We start from the raw sequence: 24935 nt of genomic DNA, 5'->3' as shown, positions 1-24935 counted from the left end.
CCCAGGCTGGTCTCAAACTCCCAGGCTCAGATGACCTGCCAGCCCGGCCTCCCGGGGAGCCCCAGTGCACAGCCCGTCTGTGGTTTGATTTGCTTTCCCTGATGCCGGTGACGTTGAATGCTGCGGGCTTGGCCATTTGTATGTCATTTCTGGGCACACGTCTGTTGTGTTCGTGGCATCTTGAGAAGGTGGCCGTGCAGGCCACACCTGGAGCGTGACTTAGGAAGGAGGCTGGCCAAACCTGGGCAGTGGCAGAAACCAACTGCCCACCATCCTCCCTACCACCTCGCATCCGCGACGGGAGCACGGGAGACCTGAATTAGAGCCCGGAGGGCTGAGGTGGCTTCCCAGGGCTGACGCGAGCACACAGCGAGAATAACACAAACGATGCCGATGATAGAATAGCAGCAGCTGGCTGGGCGCGGCAGCCACGCCTGGAGTCCCAGCACTGTGGGAGGCGGAGGTCAGGAGTTCAAGACCAGCCTGGCCAACATGGTGGAACTCCATCTCTACTAAAAATACAAACATTATTCAGGTGTGGTTGTGCGTGCCTGTAGTCCCAGCTACTGGGGAGGCTAAGGCAGGAGAACTGCTTGAACCCGGGAGGCAGAGGTTGCAGTGAGCCGAGATCATGCCACTGCACTCCAGCCTGGGAGACAGAGCAAGACTCTGTCTCAAAAATATAAACAATTAAGTAAAAATAACTGTAACAGCTGCTGACACCACATCCTCAAGAGGGCCAGAACCATTGTGCCCATCCCTGTCCACAGGCGGGGAAACTGAGGCACCGAGCAGCCTTGTGGGTTGTCCGATGTGACCGCGTGTATCACACAGACAGCAGCTAGCAGGAGCCCGCGTCTAGACATGACAGTGATCTGGGCACCACGTGGTGAACGATACCCGCTAAAAAGAAACCCTGACAGTGAATCGACCCTTGCTAAGCTGGAGCTATTTCATACTGTGAGAACCTTCTAGAACCTAGCTAGCCAACAGGACCAGAGGGGTAGAAGTCACGGCCGAGCCCTGTCCTGGCTGTGTGGCCCGAGGGAGGATGACTCCACCTCCCAGCCCAGTGTCCACAGCTCAGCAGCTATAGGACAGATGTCCCAGGGGCCACTGGTGGGGTGTTGGCAGGTGACGGGTCCCAGGCTGCAGCTGAACACGGACTCCACCCCCTGGTGTGCATGAAGTGGGTACAGGGCGAGGCGGGGAGCAGGCGGGGGTGACACTCTGGTCTCCCCACAGACCACCTCCTCCACCCTGAAGGGTGCCATCCAGCTGGGCATCGGCTACACCGTGGGCCACCTGAGCTCCAAGCCCGAGCGGGACGTGCTCATGCAGGACTTTTACGTGGTGGAGAGCATCTTCTTCCCCAGGTGGGCTGGGCCCTGGAGCCCTGGGCTCTGAGGTGGAGCGGCCTGTCTTGAGCACCCTTCTGTGCTGGAAACAGCTCCTGGCCCCTCCCGGTGCCTCCTCGCCCTTGAGCTCTGGCCCTCTGTCCTTCAGGATGTCCATTTGCTGCTGAATCAGAGACCTAATGTGAAGGCAGTTTAAAAGCAGGAAACAGAAAAGATGGAGGTCAGGTCTTCTCCAATCACAGATGCCGGCAGGCAGTGCAGGGCTGGTCAGGAGGCACCTTGCTGTCAGGGTCCTGGTCACCTGGCCCCAGCATTCTCAGCATACAGCACTGTGGCCAGTGGTCCCAGGTGGCCGTCCAGGCGCCTGCCATCGCGGCTTCATTCCAGCCACAGGAGGAACGAGAACGAGAAGGAGAAGGAGAATGACACAGCCCTTCCCTTTAGGACATAACCACAGTGTTCCTGCTCCACTCATGTCTCATCGGCCGAGGCAGTCACATGACCACACCTAGCTGCAGGAGAGGCTGGGCGGCGTGGTCTCACTCTTGGCGGCCACGTGCCTGGCCAACACTGTGGGTTCTGTCGTTAATGAGAGCAGGGAGGGTGGCTACTGGGGGACGGTCCCATCGGGAGCCCCATGTTACTTGTGGGATTGGGCCGTTTCACGGAAGCCTTGGAGCTGAGCTGCTAGAGGCAGTAGGAGGGGTTGTGGTGGGAGTAGGGGAGAGGTGCCCAGCCCCCCCCACAGACTTCCTCCTGTTCTTCCTTGGCAGTGAAGGCAGCAACCTCACCCCCGCCCACCACTTCCAGGACTTCCGCTTCAAGACCTATGCACCTGTCGCCTTCCGCTACTTCCGGGAGCTCTTCGGGATCCGGCCAGACGATTACTTGGTAAGCGTGTTTGCTGCCACGGGCTTCCTGTCTTCCAACAGAACGTGCCTGGGGTCTCGGAGGGCCTGTGGGTCAGGCGTTTGGGGGCCTTGCGTAGGGTTACAGTCAGGTTCGGAGCCGGGGTCTCCTAGAGACTCACCTGGGGAAGGGGGTGGGATCAGCCTCCAAGCTCACATCACTGGCGGCAGCAGGACTCTGTCCTGGCTGCTGCAGGCTGGGAGCCTCCATTCCTCGCCACGTGGGCCTCACCGTCAAGCAAGCGAGGGCATCCACTCCCCAAACAGACGGTCTAGTCTTCGGCAGCCTGGCGCCAGAGTGACCGACGCAAGCTTGTGGTTAGATCAAGTCACTGGGCCCTGGGCGCCCCTGGGGACCAGCTTAGTCGGACCTCCCAAGCTGTAGCTGTGGCTTGATGCTTTTGTCAGAAAAGTCAAAATCTAGGCCAGCCCTTTTGACCTAGCAGCCCATTACCAGGGCTCCTAAAAGACGCGTGTAAAGGGCGGCGCTCACCGCGGCAGCCTTGGAGCTCGTGGGCACCAGCACCACTTCTGAAAGCTCTGCGTGGCCTTTCCCACGCCTGCCTGGTCACTTAGAGAACTTTGTATCAGGGAAAACGTGAGCCCTTAGACAAGTGAGGTTTGCGTTCTGCTTGTCGCAGCATCTCGGTGCCCGTGACCAGGGGCCCCCGTGGCTCTCCCGTCCTGCCCTCACCCGGGCAGCCGGTTCCTTGCGCCTTTGGTGGTCGGTTGCGGACTGTGCGTGTGTTTGGTTTATCTCAGTCTGTGGGAAGCCTGGGTCCTCCCTCAAGGGTGCGCTCTTCCAGGAGAACCGGCCTCTGCTCCAGTGGGGGATGCGTGTGACCCCCAGGAACCCCAGCCCTGTTCAGGTGCCTGGGAGTCACCTTGCCCCTGGGTCATGTCATCAAGGCCCAGCCTCCTTTCAGTGTCCCAGCGGTTTACCTGAGCGGGGTGGGACAGTGGGGAGTGAGAACAGCCTGAGGTTTGTGCTTAGAAATGGTCCCTGGGTGACCTGGATGCTACACTCCTGGCCTGTGAGGCTGGGCTCACAGCAGAGATGGCGCCAGTGTCCATTATCGGGAGCAGACGGATAAAAGCTGAACTGGGGCCATCTGGGGCTCACCTAGAATCCAGTACGACCGAGTTCTGGGGCCTCAAGCTGGGTGTGCGCCCATGGCATCAGGGGGCCCGCCTGGTGTTGGTGACCCCGATCCTTCTGCTCATCTCAGGGGGTGGGAATTCTCCTGGGCCCCAGTGCTGAGCCGGCGGCAGCCCTGGCCTCTGTCCAGGCTGTGGTGTGAGTGGCCGTGCGCCGGCAGCGGGAGGACGGGCCGGTGTCGTGTGGCCATCCCCAGGGCCCCTGAGCCTGAGTGGGGACAGGTGAGGCTGGGGGGACCTTGGGTTGCCAGTGCTTCTCTGATGAGAAAGCTGAGGCCACTGTTCCCTCTGGTAAGTGGGGGTGGCCCTGGCAAGGCCCTTAGCTCAGGACAGCCAAGAAGGAGAAGGTGGAGGTGGGACACAAGGTGGGGCCCAGGCCTGCCCAGTGGTCGGCCGGGGGTGGAGAGGAGGACGAGGTCAGCAATGTGGCTGCAGAGAGCCCCGGCCCCAACCGAGGAGCCTGTGGGGGCTTGTCCTGGCCCTGCCTGGCTCTGAAACCCATGCATGGGGCTGTGTCTCCCTGGCAGCTGAGGCCCATGGAGACTGCAGCCCCACTAGCCTGCGCCCAAGGGCAACTGCCATTAGCATGTGGCTCCAGAATTTCCCTGTCATTGGTGTTCTTTGTGCAAAGCTCAACGTGCCCATTCCACAGCGTTTTCCGCTCTGCAGATGAGATCAGCCTCTCCCTCCTGCCTCTGTGGAGAAGCAGGGATTTGTGCCTCGGGGGTGGACTCTGGCTGCTGGGGGCTTCCCCGCTCTGTGTGACCTGAGGACAGTGGCCTAGGGCTCGGAAGGGTCCCCTGGCCTCCCAGGGAGGGCACTAGCCCCAGGAGAGACCTGCCCTTGCCCTGTGCCACCATGCCTGTGTTGGGGAGGCTGGAGGGCATCTGCCGTGGCAGGGAGGGTGGAGGGCGTCTTGTCGTGGCAGGGAGGTTGGAGGAGCTGCGTGGGCCCTGTGTTTCCTGTGGATATTTGTGGCTCGTGGCTGTGGGTGGCAAAAGGCAGACAGATGGCCGGCTGGGTGACAGCAGCGGCCTAGACAGCTCTCCCTGCAGCCTCAGAGCCCCCCATGGCTCACACCCTGCGCTGTCACTCCCAGCCAGGCATGGCAGAAGCAGCGTGAGTGGCTTTTCTGAGCACCGGGGGGGGGGGGACAGGGCTGTTGGTGACTCTGCAGAATCCAGCCCATGTTGACTGGCGTGTGATAACTGATGACGCCATTCCCTGGCCCAAGACCACCCCGAACAGTCGAGTGGCGGTCGGGGGAGGGGGCAGTGACTTGAGCCCCAGGAGAGATGGGGGCGTTCCCAGGCCCTGGGCCTAAAGTGGCCTCATGTTTTCCTGCTCCTCTGACCCCCAAGCATAACCACACATCAGAGTGTGTGTGGAGCTCGCGCCCCAGCCCCTGGCTCTGTCAGCAGCTTCCAAAGGCAGTGCCCTCACTTGCTGTGGCTGCTTTTGAAACAGTCTTGTGCTATTGCTCAGGCTGAAGGGCCGTGGCACTGTGACAGCTCACAGCAGCCTCGACCTCCTGGGCTCCAGCAATCCTCCCACCTCAGCCTCCCAAGGTGCTGGGATCACAAAGTGCTGGGTGAACCACCATGCCTGGCCTCCACGGGCTTCCGCTCGCTACCACCCCTAACTCTGGGGACACGCCCGACCTGCTTAGCACAGCAGCGTTCTACCCAGTGCGGCAGGCGGCACTCAGCAGAGACCACCCTTCCGTCATTCGGCAGGCCCGGCCCCAGCGTTGACCCTGGGTGGACCTGGCTTGCTTCGCAGACAGGGAGCTTGCTGTCACCTTATCTGTGTAGACCAATGGCGACCACTTAGGGTTTTACAGGACGTGACCCAGATGGCCTTGGCCCCGGGGGGCATTTCGTTGGTTCTGTACCCGAAAGACGAAGGGTAGCGCCCACGGGCCTCATCTTCACTCTGATCCTAACAAACAGAGCACCTGCCGTGTGTCAGGGACACACAAAACCCTCCGCCTCCATGGACCTCCTGCCTAACGGCTGGCAGAGGGCTGGGGGAAGAGACAGTGAGCACATCATGAGACAGACAGCAGGGGCCGAGAATAATGGGCTGAGAGATGGGAGGAAGGGCTTGGGAGGAGGAGATGGGGAGGAAGGGCTCGGGAGGAGGAGATGGGGAGGAAGGGCTCGGGCGGAGAGATGGGGAGGAAGGGCTCGGGAGGAGAGATGGGGAGGAAGGGCTCGGGAGGAGAGATGGGGAGGAAGGGCTCGGGAGGAGAGATGGGGAGGAAGGGCTCGGGAGGAGAGATGAGGAGGAAGGGCTCGGGAGGAGAGATGGGGAGGAAGGGCTCGGGAGGAGGAGATGGGGAGGAAGGGCTCGGGAGGAGAGATGGGGAGGAAGGGCTTGGGAGGAGAGATGGGGAGGAAGGGCTCTGGCTGAGAGATGAGGAGGAAGGGCTCGGGCGGAGAGATGGGGAGGAAGGGCTCGGGAGGAGAGATGGGGAGGAAGGGCTCGGGAGGAGAGATGGGGAGGAAGGGCTCGGGAGGAGAGATGAGGAAGAAGGGCTCGGGAGGAGAGATGGGGAGGAAGGGCTCGGGAGGAGAGATGGGGAGGAAGGGCTCGGGAGGAGAGATGGGGAGGAAGGGCTCGGGAGGAGAGATGGGGAGGAAGGGCTCGGGAGGAGAGATGGAGAGGAAGGGCTCGGGAGGAGGAGATGGGGAGGAAGGGCTCGGGAGGAGAGATGGGGAGGAAGGGCTCTGGCTGAGAGATGGGGAGGAAGGGCTCGGGCGGAGAGATGGGGAGGAAGGGCTCGGGAGGAGAGATGGGGAGGAAGGGCTCTGGCTGAGAGATGAGGAGGAAGGGCTCGGGCGGAGAGATGGGGAGGAAGGGCTCGGGAGGAGGAGATGGGGAGGAAGGGCTCGGGAGGAGAGATGGGGAGGAAGGGCTCGGGAGGAGGAGATGGGGAGGAAGGGCTCGGGAGGAGAGATGGGGAGGAAGGGCTCGGGAGGAGAGATGGGGAGGAAGGGCTCGGGAGGAGGAGATGGGGAGGAAGGGCTCGGGAGGAGAGATGGGGAGGAAGGGCTCTGGCTGAGAGATGAGGAGGAAGGGCTCGGGCGGAGAGATGGGGAGGAAGGGCTCGGGAGGAGGAGATGGGGAGGAAGGGCTCGGGAGGAGAGATGGGGAGGAAGGGCTCGGGAGGAGAGATGGGGAGGAAGGGCTCGGGAGGAGAGATGGGGAGGAAGGGCTCGGGAGGAGAGATGGGGAGGAAGGGCTCGGGAGGAGAGATGGGGAGGAAGGGCTCGGGAGGAGGAGATGGGGAGGAAGGGCTCGGGAGGAGAGATGGGGAGGAAGGGCTCTGGCTGAGAGATGAGGAGGAAGGGCTCGGGCGGAGAGATGGGGAGGAAGGGCTCGGGCGGAGAGATGGGGAGGAAGGGCTCGGGCGGAGAGATGGGGAAGAAGGGCTCGGGAGGAGAGATGGGGAGGAAGGGCTCGGGCGGAGAGATGAGGAGGAAGGGCTCGGGCGGAGAGATGGGGAGGAAGGGCTCGGGAGGAGGAGATGGGGAGGAAGGGCTCGGGAGGAGAGATGGGGAGGAAGGGCTCGGGAGGAGGAGATGGGGAGGAAGGGCTCGGGAGGAGAGATGGGGAGGAAGGGCTCGGGAGGAGAGATGGGGAGGAAGGGCTCTGGCTGAGAGATGAGGAGGAAGGGCTCGGGCGGAGAGATGGGGAGGAAGGGCTCGGGAGGAGGAGATGGGGAGGAAGGGCTCGGGAGGAGAGATGGGAGGAAGGGCTCGGGAGGAGAGATGGGGAGGAAGGGCTCGGGAGGAGAGATGGGGAGGAAGGGCTCGGGAGGAGAGATGGGGAGGAAGGGCTCGGGAGGAGGAGATGGGGAGGAAGGGCTCGGGAGGAGGAGATGGGGAGGAAGGGCTCGGGAGGAGAGATGGGGAGGAAGGGCTCTGGCTGAGAGATGAGGAGGAAGGGCTCGGGCGGAGAGATGGGGAGGAAGGGCTCGGGAGGAGGAGATGGGGAGGAAGGGCTCGGGAGGAGAGATGGGGAGGAAGGGCTCTGGCTGAGAGATGAGGAGGAAGGGCTCGGGCGGAGAGATGGGGAGGAAGGGCTCGGGAGGAGGAGATGGGGAGGAAGGGCTCGGGAGGAGAGATGGGGAGGAAGGGCTCGGGAGGAGAGATGGGGAGGAAGGGCTCGGGAGGAGAGATGGGGAGGAAGGGCTCGGGAGGAGAGATGGGGAGGAAGGGCTCTGGAGGAGAGATGGGGAGGAAGGGCTCGGGAGGAGGAGATGGGGAGGAAGGGCTCGGGAGGAGAGATGGGGAGGAAGGGCTCTGGCTGAGAGATGAGGAGGAAGGGCTTGGGAGGAGGAGATGGGGAGGAAGGGCTCGGGCGGAGAGATGGGAGGAAGGGCTTGGGAGGAGGAGATGGGGAGGAAGGGCTCGGGCGGAGAGATGGGAGGAAGGGCTTGGGCGGAGAGATGGGGAGGAAGGGCTCGGGCGGAGAGATGGGAGGAAGGGCTTGGGCGGAGAGATGGGGAGGAAGGGCTCGGGCGGAGAGATGGGAGGAAGGGCTTGGGCGGAGAGATGGGGAGGAAGGGCTTGGGAGGAGGAGATGGGGAGGAAGGGCTCGGGCGGAGGAGATGGGGAGGAAGGGCTTGGACTGCCAGGGGCCAGAGTGAGGCCTGCCCATTAGAGATGCAGCTCCCATCCCAGAGGTTACTTCTCGGACCAGTGTGGCTGCTGGGGTTCCAGCCATCACATCAGCATCTCAGGAGGGAAATTGGCGGGAAGGAAAGAAGGGCAAATACGCAGGTGCACCAGCTGCCTGTCGCCCCTCTGGGGAGCCTTCCCAGAGTTCCACCCCATAGCTTCTGCTTACGCCTCATGGGGCAGAGCTGGTGGTGTGGCCACACCACGCTGCAGGGGTGCTGGGAGCATGTCTTAGCCACACCTGTTGGTGCCCCCCTATGATCAGCTGTTTCCTCCTGAGGAGGGCGGGAGGCAGCCTGACCTCAGGCACGTCACGACCCCTCTCTCAACCTCTGTTTCCTCATCTGTAAAATGCAGGGACAAGTCAGGTCCCGGGGCTGTCGGGCAGACCGGGAGCGGCCTCTGTGTGTCCGGCAGCCTTGGACCACTAATGCACCTCCCCTGCTTCCAGTACTCCCTGTGCAACGAGCCGCTGATCGAGCTGTCCAACCCTGGCGCCAGCGGCTCCCTCTTCTACGTCACCAGTGACGACGAGTTCATCATCAAGACCGTCATGCACAAGGAGGCCGAGTTCCTGCAGAAGCTGCTCCCCGGATACTACATGGTGCGTCCGGCCCGACCTGCCCCCGCCCCCTTCTCCTGGCTGGCAGGAGCAGCAAGGCTAGGGCGAGCAGGCATCCTTGGGGCACAGCAAGAGGCACCTGGGGACTCACCCTCGGGGTCCCCCGTCAAGCTCTTCCAGCACCGGTGTTCGGGAGCCACCTTGTCTTTCTCCTGTGGCCACATGCCCCCAGAGCCGCCACCTGTGCCGGCTCCCCACCCCCACCTTGCCAACACTCCTTCTGAGCAGTGGGTTAGGGTTAGGGTTAGGGCGGCCCATGGGCCGTGTCTCTCAGATGCCATGGAGACCCAAGTGGCCCAAGGGTGACTCAGAGGGTTGCAGAGAGGAGGGGACGGGCCACCAGCTGGTACCCCACAAAAGACCAGCTGCGCAGGTGGGCGTGAGACAGCTCCATCTGGACCATTCCTTATCCCATGTGACACAGAAAGGGCACATCAGGCCCTGGGATGGGGAGCAAGAGCCGGCGGTGGCCGCTGTGTTCCTGGGCCTAGGACTCGGGTACTTGCCCAGATGGGGTGGGTGCCTCCCATGTGTCCAGGTCACAGCTGCTGCCCAGCCCCTCTGGACAGCACAGCTTGTGACTCAGTTTCCCCTTTGAGGCCTCCTCCATCACTGTGTGTGATGCTTATGGTGGGGCCCAGGCTCCCTAGATCAGGCTCAGCAAACTCGGTCTGTCAAGGCCCAGAAAGTGAGTGTTTTTGGCTCTGTGAGGCAGTGGTCTGAGACTCCAGGGCTCAGCTCTGCCTGGGTGGCACTGAGCTGCTGTGACCACACGAGAATGGATGGGCACAGCTGTGCGCCCATGAGCGTTATTCATGGACCGAGAAACGTGAATTCCATATCACTTCACGTGTCGCAAAAGACTTTTTATTTCTTCACCTTTTCTTTTCTTTTATTATTTTTATTTTTATATTTTTGAGACGGAGTCTTGCTCTGTTGCCAGGCTGGAGTGCAGTGGCATGCTCTCGGCTCACTGCAACCTCCACCTCCCGGGTTCAAGTGATTCTCCTGCCTCAGGCTCCCGAGCAGCTGGGATTACAGGTGCCCGCCACCGTGCCTGGCTAATTTTTTGTGTTTTCAGTAGAGACGGGGTTTCACTGTGTTAGCCAGGATGGTCTCGATCTGCTGACCTCGTGATCCACCTGCCTTGGCCTCCCAGAGTGCCGGGGTTACGGGTGTGAGCTACCACGCACAGCCTCTCCACTTTTTAAAACTGAAAAAATCATTCTCAGCTCACAGCCCCACAAAAACAGGCGGCAGCCGGGTTCTGCCGGGGGCTGGAGTTAGCAGAGCCTCCCCAGGCTGGTGCCTGTGGCCTCGCCCTGCACTCCGGCCCTGACACCCGGCAGCAGCCTCCTGGGTTCGTCATAGAGAGGCTCTGGGCAGTGGAGCTGTGGCCTCACCTGGACAACCCTGGGTCACCCAGTGCCTGCTTGGGGTCTGCAGGGCAGAGCGGGGCCCAGATCCTGCCTGTGCCTGCAGACCCGGATGTGGAGTGAGAGTCTGACCTGATCAGCCCAAAGCAGGCAGAGTGTGGCCAGCACAGAGGCTGCGCACACGCCTGTGGTCCTGGCACTTGGGGAGGCTGAGGCGGGAGGATGGCCTGAGCCCTGGAGGTGGAGGCTGCAGTAAACTGATCGCACCATGCACTCCCGACTAGGTGACAGAACTCCACCCTGTCTCAGGAAAATACGTGTGTGTGTATGCATGTGCATATTCATATGTGCACGTACTTAGGACAGGCAGAGCATCACCTTTCTGGCCTCCAGACCTCCCAGCAGGCGAGCCCAGCCAGGGCGATGTCCCGTGGGCAGGCCGGGAGCGTGGAAGCCTCTGGTGGACCCGAAGCGCCTGACTCGGGGCCTGGCTCTGTAGAAACCCCCTCCTGGAGCTCACAGCTGGGTGGGGAGACCCCGAGACCCGTGAGAGTAGGGCGCTGTGGGAAGGCCAGGTGGGCACCTGCAGGCGGAGGAAGGGGCCCCTGAGGCAGAGGCCAGCTCTGCCCATCCCCAAGAATCTGTGGCCCGGCTGCCCCCGAGACTTGCCCTCTCCTCCCGGCAGAACCTCAACCAGAACCCGCGGACGCTGCTGCCCAAGTTCTACGGGCTGTACTGCGTGCAGTCGGGGGGCAAGAACATCCGCGTGGTGGTCATGAACAACATCCTGCCACGCGTGGTCAAGATGCACCTCAAGTTCGACCTCAAGGGCTCCACCTACAAGCGGCGCGCCAGCAGGAAGGAGAAGGAGAAGAGCTTCCCCACCTACAAGGACCTGGACTTCATGCAGGACATGCCCGAGGGGCTCCTGCTGGATGCCGACACCTTCAGCGCCCTGGTCAAGACGCTGCAGCGGGACTGCCTGGTGAGGCCGCGGCCCGGGCGGGCACGGGAGCGTGGGGCTGCGGGACTGCCTGGGGAGGGTGCCAGGCTGAGGCCCGCCTGCCCTGAAGTCCAGGATAGGCCCCACCCCAACGTGGGATCCGGAAGCAGCTCAAGTTTGTATGGCCTTAGCCTAGGATGTGGTTGGACACAGTGGCCCCTGCCTGGGATCCCGGCACTTCGCAAGGTGGGCGGATGGCTTGAGCCCAGGGGTTCAAGACCAGCATGGGCAAGATTGTGAGAGCCCGTTTCCCAAAGAAAATACAAAACAAAATACCTCTCCAGACCCAGCCCTTGGGGGTCGGGAGTGTCCGCACTGCTAAGAAGCAGTTCCTCTGGAGATGACATGGTGACAGTGGTACAGAGTCCCCCGACCCCCAGAGAAGAGAGCCCAGCCTTCGGATGCTATGGCCACAAGCCCAGAGCTCCCTGGCTAGCCATGAAAACTTGCTGCGCCTCAGTTTCCTCGCCCATCCAATGGGATGACTTACCTGCCCTGCAGGCCACGGTGAGGGCCCATGTCTGTCCAGTACGGAGTCTGGCTTCTGTCCCCATGGAGCCTGCGGTGGCTCTTCCTCTGCCTGTGTGAGCTGTGTTGTCCCTGCTCTGCCCTCGCAGCTGAGGCATGAAGCCAAGGAGGGGAGGTCCCTGGAACCTCCCAGCCCCCTGCTGACCACCCCCAGCTGCCTGACCCCTTTGATAACTTGCTTGCTTACATTTTTTTAAAGTTTAAATAAAAAAAAGAGAATTTGACCCAAACCGCCCAGACCACTCAGGGGCCTCAAGGCTACCCTGGGCATCCACGCACCTGGGCGTCAGCTGTTGGGCCAGGCACATCCTCGCCCATGGGCCTGGGCTGGTCAGGCATAGGCCCGGCCCCCTGTCTCTCAGGAAGGAGCAAAGCCAGGAAGGAAAGTCCCCATCCCAGCGCCCAAGGAAACCTGCTGGGAGGCCGGAAGCCAGAAGCCCTCATTCTCTGGCCTGCTTTGAGGCCGCTGTGTGACCACGGCCCCCTGTCCCTCAGTTAAGGACAGAACCCCACCCCTGCAGGGCTGTGTGACTGCACCCCTCACTTCCCAGCCTGCTGCTGTTGGGGCCGTTGGGGGGTGGAGCCAGCTGACCGCATGTTCGTGCCCCACCCTTCAGGTGCTGGAAAGTTTCAAGATCATGGACTACAGCCTGCTGCTGGGCGTGCACAACATCGACCAGCACGAGCGCGAGCGGCAGGCGCAGGGCGCGCAGAGCACCTCGGACGAGAAGCGGCCCGTGGGCCAGAAGGCGCTCTACTCCACGGCCATGGAGTCCATCCAGGGCGGCACCGCGCGCGGGGAGGCCATCGAGTCGGATGACACGTAGGTGGGCGGGGGGCCTCCGGACCCCTCCTGCTTCCCTGCAGGCTCCAGCCCCTCAGACCCCCGCCCCCTTCCCCGTCCCAAGTGTGGAAGCAGGCAGGGAGGGCTGGCGAGGGTATCATGGGCGACAGATGGACTGAGAGTCTGGGAGCCTGGCATCGGTGCCCCAGAGCAAAGCCAGGCTGTGGTGCCGGCCACAGGCTGAGCGCAGGGTTCGGGGCCTGGTCTGGAAATGGCAGGGTGGCACTTCCGTTTGCCTGTGACTGGGCCAAGGCCACTGGCCATCCACAGGAATGAGACTGAGATGGCATTTCCCCGTGGCCCTCAGAGGGGTCCGCCCGCCGCCTGTGTAGAGCGGAGCCACAAAGGTGTGGAGGATGCGTGGGGGGTCAGAGGGACCGGGCGAGGCGGCGTCCTCAGCAGGACACAACCCACGAAGCGGAGGGGCTGCAAACTCTGATTCCACCCAGATCAAAGTGGCTGCTGGCCGGGTGCTGTGTCACGCCTGTCATTCCAGCACTTGCCGAGGTGGGAGGGTTACTTCAGCCCAGGAGCTCAGTACCAGCCTGGGCCACATAGCGAGACCGCATATCTACCAAAAATATAAAACTTAGCTGCACGTGAGCCTGTAGTCCCAGCTACTCGGGAGGCTGAGGGGTCCTGTGAGTGTGGCAGGCGGAGGCTGCCGTGAGCTGAGATTGCATCACTGCACTCCAGCGTGGGTGACAGAGTGAGACCCTGTCTTAAAAAGTCCGCCGTGGTGGCCTGTAATCCCAGCACTTTGGCAGGCCGAGGCGGGCGGATCACGAGGTCAGGAGTTTGGGACCAGCCTGGCCAATATGGTGAAACCCCATCTCTACTAAAAATATACAAATTAGCCGGGCGCGGTGGCAGGCGCCTGTATTCCCAGCTGCTCAGGTGGCTGAGGCAGAAGAATCGCTTGAACCCAGGAGGTAGTTACAGTGAGCCCAGATCATCCCACTCTACTCCAGCCTGGGTGACAGAGTGAGACTCCGTCTCAAAAAAATTAAAAATTAAAAAATTAAATTAAAAAAAAGTAGGTGCAGTGGCTCACGCCTGCAATCCCAGCACTTTGGGAGGCCGAGGCGGGTGGATCACGAGGTCAAGAGACGGAGACCATCCTGGTCAACATGGTGAAACCCCGTCTCTACTAAAAATACAAAAATTAGCTGGGCTTGGTGGCACGTGCCTGTAATCCCAGCTACTCGGGAGGCTGAGGCAGGAGAATCGCTTGAACCCAGGAGGCGGAGGTTGCGGTGAGCCGAGATCGCGCCATTGCACTCCAGCCTGGAGACAGAGCAAGACTCCTCCTCAAAAAAAAAAAACTGGCTGCCACAGAAGATGGGAATGATGGAGAAAGGAGGCCATACCTCAGCGGCCTACAGTCAAGTCCCTGCTGGACACCAGGGGCAGAGGGGCCAGGCAGGCCCGCACAGCTCGGGGTTTGCTTGGGAAGATGCTCACAGGGCCCTCCTGGGACAGTATGGATGTTGGGGCGGGGTTGTTCTCTGGGGTGGGGCTGTCCTGGGCACTGTAGGGTGCTGAGCATCGTCCCGGGCCTCCACCCACTCCAGGGCAGGATCACCCCCAGTCGTGACAACCACAGGTGTCCTCAGACACGGCCCAGGGGATGGGATGCACAGGTGTCATACAGCAGTGCAGAGACTGCGTCCTGGTCACAGCAGCTCCCTGACTGGGGACAGGCAGAGCCTTCCCCTTGGTTACTGTGTTCAGTCCTCACAGCGGCCTTGGAGGAGGGAAGTGGGCAGTGGAGGAAATGAAGGTTTCCCGGTGGGGGCAGCCCTCCCGGGGGCAGTGCTGGCTCACACTAGGCCACTAGCTGAGTCTTGGTTTGCAACAGTGGTGGTGTGTTCCATGGATGGCATGGGGGGAGCTGGGGCCCCAACCAGGGTGTAGCTGCGGGGGGCTCGGGAGCCAAGGCGGGGCACAGCTCCCACTCAGACCACCCTGGTGTTTGTAGGGTCTTCGAGGGCCCGGCGGGGAAGCAGGTGAGCACAGCAGCCTGTGGCATGAGCAGAGCGTGCAGGGCCCAGGCCCAACGGGTCTGTCCTGGTGGCTTCGAAGGATGGTGGTTGCACTTGTGGCCTAACTAACCATGCTGGGCAGGGGACTCGTGGTGTGGTGCTGGGTGACAGTTAACTTCCCAGGGTGGACCTGAGACCCTGTGGCCCTGCCTGGGCGTGCAGCGTGCGGTGTGTGCATGTACGTTTGCGTGCATGTGTGTGTGTCTGTGCACGTGTGTGTGCGTTCAGGGTGCGTGCCCGGGCCTCCTAGCTGGGACTCCTCGTCTGCGCCTGGGCCTGGGTTGCAGGCTGGGGGTGATGGAGGGACATCAGGACAGAGGTTTCCGGGTGTCAGGCCCTATTCCGAGGGCAAGTCCCCACTCCACGGGAGCAGGTGGATTCCCCAGCCCTGCCTGCCCCAAGTCCCAGCTCTGCGGGATGCTGACAGTGCCCTTGGCCTCTCTCCCCAGGATGGGCGGGATCCCTGCCGTGAACGGCCGCGGGGAGCGGCTGCTCCTACACATCGGCATCATCGACATCCTGCAGTCGTACAGGTGGGAGCCAGGTCTGCAGCCGTACGGGGGTGGGGGGTGCGGGGTCTGCTGCCGCACGGGGGAGCCGGGTGTGCAGCCGCACGGGGGTGGGGGGTGCGGGGTCTGCTGCCGCACGGGGGAGCCGGGTGTGCAGCCGCACGGGGGGAGCCGGGTGTGCAGCCGCACGGGGGGAGCCGGGTGTGCAGTCGCACGGGGGGAGCCGGGTCTGCAGTCTCACAGGTGGGCGCCCCAGGTTTGCCGTCCCACCAGTGGGTGCCCCATGGACACCCATGTACAGAGGCGCTTACCCATGGAAACAGCAGCACCAGCAGCTCTTGGGGCTCCTCAGCCTTCTGGAAGGCTCTTGCTGGGCTGCTCCCTCTTGAGCCCCAAAGGGAAGGTGTCTGGTCACCTTGCAAATCCACAGAATGAGTTGGGCATAGTGGCTCACGCCTGTAATCCAGCACTGTGGGAGGCTCATTTGAGCCGAGGAGTTTGAGACCAGCCTGGACAACATAGCAAGACCCCGTGTCTACAAACAAATTTTAAAAATGAGCAGAGCATGGTGGTGCTCCTGCAGTCCCAGCTGCTCGGGAGGCCTCGAGGATCCCTTGAGGAGGATCCCTTGAGCCCGGGGCTGTAGCAGTGAGCTGTAATGACAGCACCGCACTCCAGGCTGGGTGAGCAAGACCCTGTCTCAGAGAGAATCCAAGGAGTGAGTTTGAGGTCTCACTTTGGGGCTCCAACATTTGTTTGTTTGTTTGTTTGTTTGTTTTGAGATAGTCTCTGTGTCCCTCAGGCTGAAGTGCAGTGGCACGATTTTGGCTCAGTGCAACCGCCACCTTCTGAATCAAAGCGATTCTCCTGCCTCAGCCTCCTGAGTAGCTGGGACTGCAGGTACCTACCACCACGCCCAGCTAATTTTTGTATTTTTAGTAGAGGCAAGATTTCACCATGCTGGTCAGGCTGGTCTTGAACTCCTGGCCTAAAGTGATGAACCCGCCTCAGCCTTCCAAAGTGCTGGGATCACAGGCATGAACCACCATGCCCGCCTGGGGCTCTAGCATAATAAATACAGGGTCACCCACCCGGTGCTGTGGACATTGGGACCAGGTGGTTCTCTGGGTGAGGCCGTCCTGGGCATTGCAGGGCAATAAGCAGTGAGCCTCCACCCACTCTCTGCCAGGAGCACCTGCCACCCTGAGTTTTGACAGCCACGATTGCCCGAAGCCATGGCCCAGTGTCCTGGGGGGTGCACAGTGCCCCCTTAGTGAGGCCGCCTGGTATGGGCCTGGCTGATGTCAGCTGCCACTCCGGGCACTCTCTCCACAGGTTCATCAAGAAGCTGGAGCACACCTGGAAGGCCCTTGTCCATGATGGGGTGAGCGCCTGCACCCCTCCTCCCGACCCTCCTCCCTTCTGTTCTCCCACCTGTCGTCCCGGCCTCCCTCCCATCCATCGCTCCACACAGACCACCTCCTGGGCCCACGTGCTGAGGACTAACGTCTGCGTGGCCACAACCTGTAGAATCCAAGATCCCGACAGACACTCCCATTTTTCAACAGTGTTTAAAGGTCCAGGCAGTAGCTTCCAGGATGAGCAGGTCAGGGTGGCGGCCGGCAGAGGCCTCCAGGGAAGTCTTAAACCTCACCCAGGCCCGGAAGCCGCTGCCCAGAGCAGATAGGAGCCCTCTCGCTCTGCTGAGGCCAGCCCGGGTGTCCTGTGCTGCCGCCCACTTTCCTGGGGTTGTACTTGTCCCCTAGCCCACAGTAGGCGGGCACCGCCTCCCACTGCAGCCTATGAGGGTGGAGCCGTTCACGGTCCTGGCACGTGGCCACTCCCCACCAAGAAGACTGGGAAAGGAGGTTGCATTCTGGGAGGCCAAGGGTCACATCCCAGCAGGCCTCAGCTGGGCCATCCTGCCTCAGCCTCCCCTGCAAGTCCATGTGGACCACTGCCCCGGCCAGAATACTTGACTGACCTGGTTTAAAAAGTCAGAAGTGCTGGCCGGGCGCAGTGGCTCACGCCTGTAATCCCAGCACTTTGGGAGACCGAGGCACGCAGATCACAAGGTCAGGAGATCAAGACCATCCTGGCCAGCCCTGTCTCTACTAAAAATACAAAAATTAGCTGGGCGTGGTGGCGGGTGCCTGTAATCCCAGCTACTTGGGAGGCTGAGGCAGGAGAATTGCTCAAACCCGGAAGGCAGAGGTTGCGGTGAGCCAGGATCACACGCTGCACTCCAGCTTGGACCACAAAGTGAGACTCCGTCTCAAAAAAAAAAAAAAAGTTAAACATGCTAACAGGTCTCTAGTGGAAAAGTTCCTGCCCCTTCCCCAGAGGGAGCCCCTGTTCCCAGTTCCGTGAGCCCCTCCCAGCAAGCCATGATGCCATGGACGCATCTCCAGCCTTTTCACACAGAAGGTGCCCCCCGACCTCACCCACACCCCGCGTCTGTCTGGGCCGTCCCCGGCTGTTGGTTGATTCGCCCTCTGCCCCCCGGGCACCCCCACCACTCTTCCAGGACACCGTGTCCGTCCACCGCCCCAGCTTCTATGCCGAGCGCTTTTTCAAGTTCATGAGCAACACGGTCTTTCGGAAGAACTCATGTAAGCCCCCTGAGCCCTGTGGAGTGGGAGGGACTCTAGGGGAGGCTGAGAACCCAGTGGGTGGGGACAGTAAACCCAGAGCCCCTGTGCCCTCCCTCAGACCAGGCCTTATCTGGAGGTAGGGTAGTCGGGACATTTGCCTGCACAGGGGTAGAGCATGGGTCCACAGCCTGAATCCTGAATCCTGGCTTGGCCTCCCTGTGTGCCTCGGTTTCCCCATCTGCACAGCATGGTGAGGGTACAGTGTTTATATGTGGGATGGGTGGGTCTGGCCTCCCTGTGTCCCTCAGTTTCCCCATCTGCACAGCATGGTGAGAGTACAGTGTTTATATGTGGGATGGGTGGGCCTGGCCCAGCAGGTAGCTCAGAGTGTGGGAGGGGAAGGTGGGGACTCAGGGTTCACCCAGGGTTCCCCAGGGGAGGTCCCCATCTCTCAGGGCTCAGCTTCCCCTCATGCCACTGTAACATCTGGTCTCAGGCTTGGGGTCCCAGGCCCCAGTGCAGACCTCGGCCCGTAGCCCACCTGTTGCCAGATGGGTTCCTCCCGGGTCTGTTGTTCAGGGCCCTCCCCACTGGAGGGCTCCCGGGCTCCCCAGCATCCTGCTCAGGCCTAGCACACAGGTGCTTGGGAAGTGTCGGGGGCATGCATGGTCCAGGGGTACGCACCCACGGGGGCCGCTCCCGGAAGCAGCAGGGACAGGCACGCCAATGCCCCGCGCGCACAGTGGGCTGCTCTTCCCGGCTCCGAGGTCAGGGACACCCTCCGATGGACACCGTGGGAATTGGCAGACATCACATGTTAGGAACTGTCCTGGAGAGCCGGCTATGGAGCCTGTCCCCACACGCCACTCTCCGGAACCATTGCCACGGGGTCATTCCCAGTCATCCTGGGCTGTTTGCCAGCCTTTGGTGACTGTAGGAAGCTGTGCAAAGCAAACTGAGTGCCTACTGTTTACTATTCCGGGTCAGAGGTCACAAGAGCTGGGTGAGGAGGCAGAGCTCAAACAGCTCTGAGGACCGGCCCAGTCCCTTGCGGGGCACTGCGGGCATCACCTGCCCCGCCCAACCCGACTGCTAAGGTCAGCCGCCGGGGCCCAGAGACACCGAGCCACACAGCTAGTGGATGAGCCTGGATCTGAGTCCTATGTGCTGAGCCACTGACTTTTCCAATGACACCTGGTGCTCCCCAAGGCTCTCGTGTCCATCTGAAACTGGGGGCCCTGGCCAGCTTGATGGGAGCCGCAGGTCTGCAGGGCCCCGGGAGGGCAGGCACTGTGCCAAGTCCTGTGTGTCTCAGAGATGGTCGGGTGGGCAGGACAGGTAACTAGGACCCCCAGTGCCTCCCGCAGCCTGGTTTTCCACAGAGGCTTTGCTGCTTCCTGGCCTCAGGGATGGTGGGGCATATGCGGGCAGTGGTCCTGTCTGGGCTTTGCTGCGAGCCCCCAGCAGCCACAGGTGCCAACACCCACCCTCCCTCCACTGCAGCCCTCAAGTCCTCACCCTCCAAGAAGGGACGCGGCGGAGCCTTGCTGGCCGTCAAACCCCTGGGGCCCACAGCCGCCTTCTCGGCCAGCCAGATCCCCAGTGAGCGGGAGGAGGCCCAGTATGATCTGCGGGGGGCCCGCAGCTACCCCACACTGGAGGACGAAGGTGAGGGGCAGAGGGTGGGAGTGTGCTTATGGGGGCCACAGGGTACCAGCAGCAGCCCACTGGGCAGAGCGCAGGCCTCATCCTGAGTGCTAATCACTCAGGTGCCACCTCCGGGATCTGCAGAGCTGGCCCGGCCCCAGGGAGGAGTCTCAGAGAGAGCTGAGTGTAGAAGGCCGGTGGTGACGGCTCCCATCTCCTGTCACGGTCACTGTCACCCGAGGTGCACTGGGATGCCATAGAAGGCACGTAGCCCCCAGGCTGGGCCTGATGTCAGGGGATGGGGGAATAGAATGAAGGAAGGGACGTTGCCATGCACGGACCGTGGGGCAGGACCGCACCTGCTGGGGGAACAGCAAGAGGATCTTGTGGCTGAGCATTGGGGAGGGGAAGAGAGGGAGGAGGGAGTGGAGTGGGGTGGGGTGGGCCAGGTTGCACAGGGCCCTCTGGGCTGTGTAGGGGTCTGGATTCTATTTTGAGAGCGGTCAGAAGTGTTCATGCAAGGGGGAACCTCACCCTCCTTCTCTGCCGTGTGGGGAGATGGCATGTCCAGGAGGCTGCAGGCACTGGGCTGTGGGCTCCCAGGTGAGCCCAGCCTCAGGGAGAGCCCTCTGTGGTGTTTGGGGACCCGAGGCTCCGCAAGGTGCCCACAGTCCTCTCCCTGCAGGCCGGCCTGACCTCCTGCCCTGCACACCACCTTCTTTTGAAGAAGCCACTACAGCCTCCATTGCCACGACTCTGTCATCCACATCCCTCTCCATTCCTGAGCGGTCCCCCTCGGAGACGTCGGAGCAGCCCCGGTACAGGTGGGTGGGGCATCCGCGGTACAGGTGGGTGGGGAATCCACTGTGCAGGAGGGCGTGGCATCTGCTGTGCATGTGAGTGGGGCATCTGATGTGCAGAAGGGCCAGACGTTGCTGTGGATGTGGGCGGGGCAATCGATGTGTAGGAGGGCGGGGCATCATATGTACAGGTGGGCGGGGTTGCCGAGGGGGCAGGCCATGGCTCTTCCCGTGTCACCTGTTTGCCTTCTCTCTACAGGCGGCGCACACAGTCCTCTGGACAGGATGGCAGGTGAGACCCAGCCCTGTTCCCTCCCTGGGTCTCTCGCCCGCTCATCCCGCACAGCTCACAGCTCCCATTCCCGCCCCCAGCCCCTCTGCTGTCTGCCGGTTCTCTCCTGGGGACAGATACAAGGTTCCAGCACTCAGCCCTAGAGCCACACAGAATCTTCTAGTCCTTTTGTTGTTTTTATGCCCTGGGGCAGCTCTGGCCTGTGGATCCTTCGCTATTTCTTCTTCTATTACGTTTTCTTTAACTTAAAAGAAAGCACAAGAGGGAACGTTGTGAAATGCCCCCTCCTGCCACGTCCCGTCCCTCCCCAGGAGCAACCACTGGGACTGTGGGTTTTGTCTCTTTGCAGAGATACTTTCTGGGGACACAGCAAATGTGCACCAGGCGGAGTTTCACTCTTGTTGTCCAAGCTAGAGTGCATTGACACGATCTCGGCTCACTGCAACCTCCACCTCCCGGGTTCTAGCCATTCTCCTGCCTCAGCCTCCCTAGTAGCTGGGATTATAGGCGCCCACCACCACACACAGCTAATTTTTTTGTATTTTTAGTAGAGACGGGGCTTCACTATGTTGTCCAGGCTAGTCTCGAACTCCTGACCTCAGGCAATCCATCTGCCTCAGCCTTCCCAAGTGCTGGGATTATGGGCGTGAGCCACAACCTCCGGCTATGGTCCCCTTTTATTTTGACACAAATGGTCACACCCATGCATGCTGCCTGCCTCTTGCTGTTGTCACGCGACTGAAGGGGGTCTCACAGGCGGGTGCGCCGTTCCTGTTGTGCCTGCATGCCGGCCTTCCATCCCATAGGCTGCACCCGGCTTCAGGTGCCCAGACCTCACGGACATTTGCAAGGTCCCCAGGGTCTCACTCTTGTGAACACTGGGGCGGTGGCGAGGTGTTACTTTCCTTAACTGTGCTCTAATCACTGCTGCCTAATGAAAGAAGCCCCTTGGTGTGCCGGGTGGGATGTGACCCTCCCCTCTGTCCATTTGGAGAGAGCACATGCCCAGGCCAGGCTGCCGGGACACGGACTCACCTGTCAAGCCCTCGGTTTAGGTTCAGGAACTCTTGTGGGGGTGGGCAGGATCTGTGACGCCTAAGCCGGTTGGGGCCACCATTCACACATATGCCCCAAGTGCCTGCTGTGCCCCAGGCCCTGCCAGCACCACAGTCACCAAGGGACCCAGGTGGACAGTCCCCAGGCTGGGAGTGACAGCCAGAAAGACCAGGCCCGAGCAGGAGGCTCCCAATCCCCCTCTGGGAGTGGCCCTGGAGTTCACTGCGCACTCCTGGGGGTAGGATGGAGGGACGAGAGGAGGGAAACTGAGGCACAGCCTCCCATTGCCCACAGGCCGCAGGAAGAGCCACCCGCAGAAGACACCTTGCAGCAGATTACGGTGCAGGTGGAGCCCACGTGCAGCGTGGAGATCGTGGTCCCCAAAGAGGAAGACTCAGGGTGAGTGTGGCCTCGGTGGGAGGTCAGGGCGCCCACCTGCTGCGGGCCCGGAGCAACCAAGAGCACCCCAAGGTTTCCGAAGGAAGCCGTTCCTTCTTACCGGGTTGTATTAACAGGTGGTGGTTTTCCTCTACATTTTGTTTTTGATTGAAAGCAGTGGTTCTCAACTAGCTGGGGCTGATCCTGGCCCCCAGGGAACACTGGGCAATGCCTGGGGGCATTTGTGGCTGGTGGAACCAGGGGGTGCTCCTGGCGTGGACTGGGTAGAGGCCAGGAATGCCGCACAGTATCAGCCTGCCGTGCCTAGGACAGCCCCGCCCCAGAAAAGGACCTGGTTCCAGTGTCCACAGGGCCAAGGGCAAGAGGCCCTGGGCAGAAAGTTATGTAAAAGCATCTCTGAACTTCTAAGTCATAAGGTTTTTTTTTGCCTTTTTAGTATTTACTTATTTTATTTTTATTTTTTATTTTATTTACTTATTTTTTTTGAGACAGTTTAGCTCTTGTTACCCAGGCTGGAGTGCAATGGAGCAATCTTGGCTCACCTCAACCTTTGCCGCCCAGGTTCAAGCTATTCTCCTGCCTCAGCCTCCCAAATAGCTGGGATTACAGGTGCCTGCCACCACGCCTGGCTAATTTTTGAATTTTTACTAGAGACGCGGTTTCACCATGTTGGCCAGGCTGCTCTCGAACTCCTGACCTCAGGTTACCCAACTGCCTGGACTTCCCAAAGTGTTAAGATTATAGGCATGAGCTATAATCTGCGCCCCACATCAGTGCCACATACTTCTAGACTAGCAGATTTGGTGAGAATTTGCGCCAAGGGTAAGGACAGCACCAAGCCGTGAGGGGTCCACTGCCATGACTGAAAACCCTCCCACCAGGCCCCACCACAGCCCCAGGCCCACATTTCCACATGAGATTCGGTGGGAACACACACCTCAACCATGTGGAAAGAATGAGTGTGTCTCTTGTGGGACGGGACATTCTCTGTGAGCCCTGTAATGTCCAATCTTTTTTTTTTAATTGCATTTTAGGTTTGGGGGGGACATGTGAAGAACATGTAAGATCATTGCATAGGTACACACGTGGCAGTGGGGTTTGCTGCCTTCCTCCCCATCACCTATATCTGGCATTTCTCCCCATGTTATCCCTCCCCAACTCCACACCCCGCTGTCCCTCCCCTATTTCTCCACCCTGGACCTCAGTGTGTGATGCTCCCCTCCCTGTGACCGTGTGTTCTCATTGTTCAACACCCGCCTATGAGTGAGAACATGGGGTGTTTAATTTTCTGTTCTTGTGTCAGTTTGCTGAGAATGATGTTCTCCAGGTTCATCCATGTCCCTACAAAGGACACGAACTCATCGTTTTTGATGGCTGCATAGTATTCCATGGTGTATATGTGCCACATTTTCCCTGTCCAGTCTATCATCGATGGGCATTTGGGTTGGTTCCAGGTCTTTGCTATTGTAAACGGTGCCACAGTGAACATTCGTGTGGATGTGTCCTTATGGTAGAACGATTTATAGTCCTTTGGGTATATACCGACTAATGGGATTGCTGGGTCAGATGGAATTTCTGTTTCTAGGTCCTTAAGGACTTGCCACACTGTCTCCCACATGGTTGGACTGATTGACACTCCCACCAAGTGTAAAGATGAACCTTTTTACTGTCACCATTCAGTTCCTTTTGTTGTTGTTGTTTTCTGAGACAGAGTCTCACTCTGTCCCCCAGGCTGGAGTGCGGTGGTGCGAATCTCAGCTCACTTTATCAGCCTCCACCTTCTGGGTTCAAGTGATTCTCCTGCCTCAGCCTCCCCAGTAGCTGGGATTACAGGTGCGCACCACCACACCCAGCTAATTTTTGTGATTTTAGTAGAGACGGGGTTTCACCATGTTGGCCAGGCTGGCCTCGAACTCCTAAGCTCAGGTGCTCCCCCTGCCTCGCTCGGCCTCCCACGGTGCTGGATGACAGGCGCGAGCCCCGCACCGGCCCCTTTCTCTCTGTCCTTTCTGTCGTCTGTCTGATGTGTGTGATCCCATGCTTGCGTCATTACCAAATTCTTCCTGCCTTTCTCCTGATTTTTGTTCCAAGAGATCTGTTTTAGCACACAGCAGCACAGACCCGAAAAGAAAGCTCTGGGGGTTGATCTTCCACCTGGCGGTCCTGCCACTGTCAGCTCCTGGCCGTTGCCAAACCTCAAACCGTAAAATTTCAGGTTTGGCTGAAAAGAACTGAACCTCCGACGTAGCGGGAGGGCGTGTGTAGCCGCATTCCTGGGGTGAACACTGTGCACCAACTGCATGGCCAAGACTGAGGCCGTTCCTCACCACCTCCCTGTGCCTCTGCTTTTGCAAAAGTAACACAGGGGCGGTAGCCGCACCATCTCCATCCCTCGTGATAGACTCAGTGAGTTAATCACAGGAGCTGGCCCTGGCCTGTAGTAAGTGCCCAGTGAAAGGGCAGAGAGGCTGGGCTTGTGGGCTCCCATCTGTGGTCCTCCTAAAGGAGGCTGAGGCAGGAGGATCGCTTGACCTCATGAGTTGGAGACCAGCCTGGGCAACATAGTGAGACCCTGTCTCCACACACACACACACACACACACACACACAATTAGTTGAGCGTAGCAGTGCACACCTGTAGTCTCAGCTATTTGGGAGGCCAAGACGGGAGGATCGCTCGAGTCTGGGAGGTGGAGACTGTAGTGAGCCGTGATGACACCACTGCATGCCAGCGTGGCTGATGGAATGAGAGCCTCTCAGAAAAATAAAGCAATAAAAGAAGGAAGAAGCTCTGATCCCAGTGGGGTGGTGCCGTCTCTCCCCACTTGACAGATGAGGCAACTGAGGCTGAGGAGGAGGGTGGCACAGCTGGGGAGGGTGAGGCCAGCACCTGCCCACAGGTGTGTGTGTGTGGGAGGCGGGGCCGAGCTGTCGGTGTGCCGGCAGGTCACTCCTGGGGTGGGAGGCGGGGCCGAGCTGTGGGTGTCGGCAGGTCACTGCTGGGGTGGGAGGCGGGGCCGAGCTGTGGGTGTGTCGGCAGGTCACTGCTGGGGTGGGAGGCGGGGCCGAGCTGTCGGTGTGCCGGCAGGTCACTCCTGGGGTGGGAGGC

General features: G+C 60.7%; 1 protein-coding gene across 6 annotated transcripts in view; it reads left to right on the top strand.

The window, feature by feature from the left end:
* Positions 1–24935, top strand: part of PIP5K1C (phosphatidylinositol-4-phosphate 5-kinase type 1 gamma) — an 81865-nt gene that overhangs the window by 44736 nt on the left and 12194 nt on the right. For all 6 annotated transcript variants that reach the window (XM_078361533.1, XM_035287142.3, XM_035287141.3 and 3 more), the window contains exons 4-15: positions 1246–1376; positions 2132–2249; positions 8564–8716; positions 10796–11095; positions 12259–12464; positions 14980–15063; positions 16375–16423; positions 17567–17651; positions 19137–19301; positions 19966–20104; positions 20340–20372; positions 21723–21827. In XM_078361533.1, coding sequence (XP_078217659.1) covers positions 1336–1376; positions 2132–2249; positions 8564–8716; positions 10796–11095; positions 12259–12464; positions 14980–15063; positions 16375–16423; positions 17567–17651; positions 19137–19301; positions 19966–20104; positions 20340–20372; positions 21723–21827 — 1478 coding nt within the window. In that variant the 5' untranslated portion in view covers positions 1246–1335. The remainder of the gene's footprint in view (positions 1–1245; positions 1377–2131; positions 2250–8563; positions 8717–10795; positions 11096–12258; positions 12465–14979; positions 15064–16374; positions 16424–17566; positions 17652–19136; positions 19302–19965; positions 20105–20339; positions 20373–21722; positions 21828–24935) is intronic.

Source organism: Callithrix jacchus, chromosome 22 (assembly GCF_049354715.1).
Source record: "Callithrix jacchus isolate 240 chromosome 22, calJac240_pri, whole genome shotgun sequence".
Classification (NCBI taxonomy): domain Eukaryota; kingdom Metazoa; phylum Chordata; class Mammalia; order Primates; family Cebidae; genus Callithrix; species Callithrix jacchus.
The sequence above is the reverse complement of the archived record's forward strand: the minus strand, read 5'-3'. Positions and strand labels throughout refer to the sequence as shown.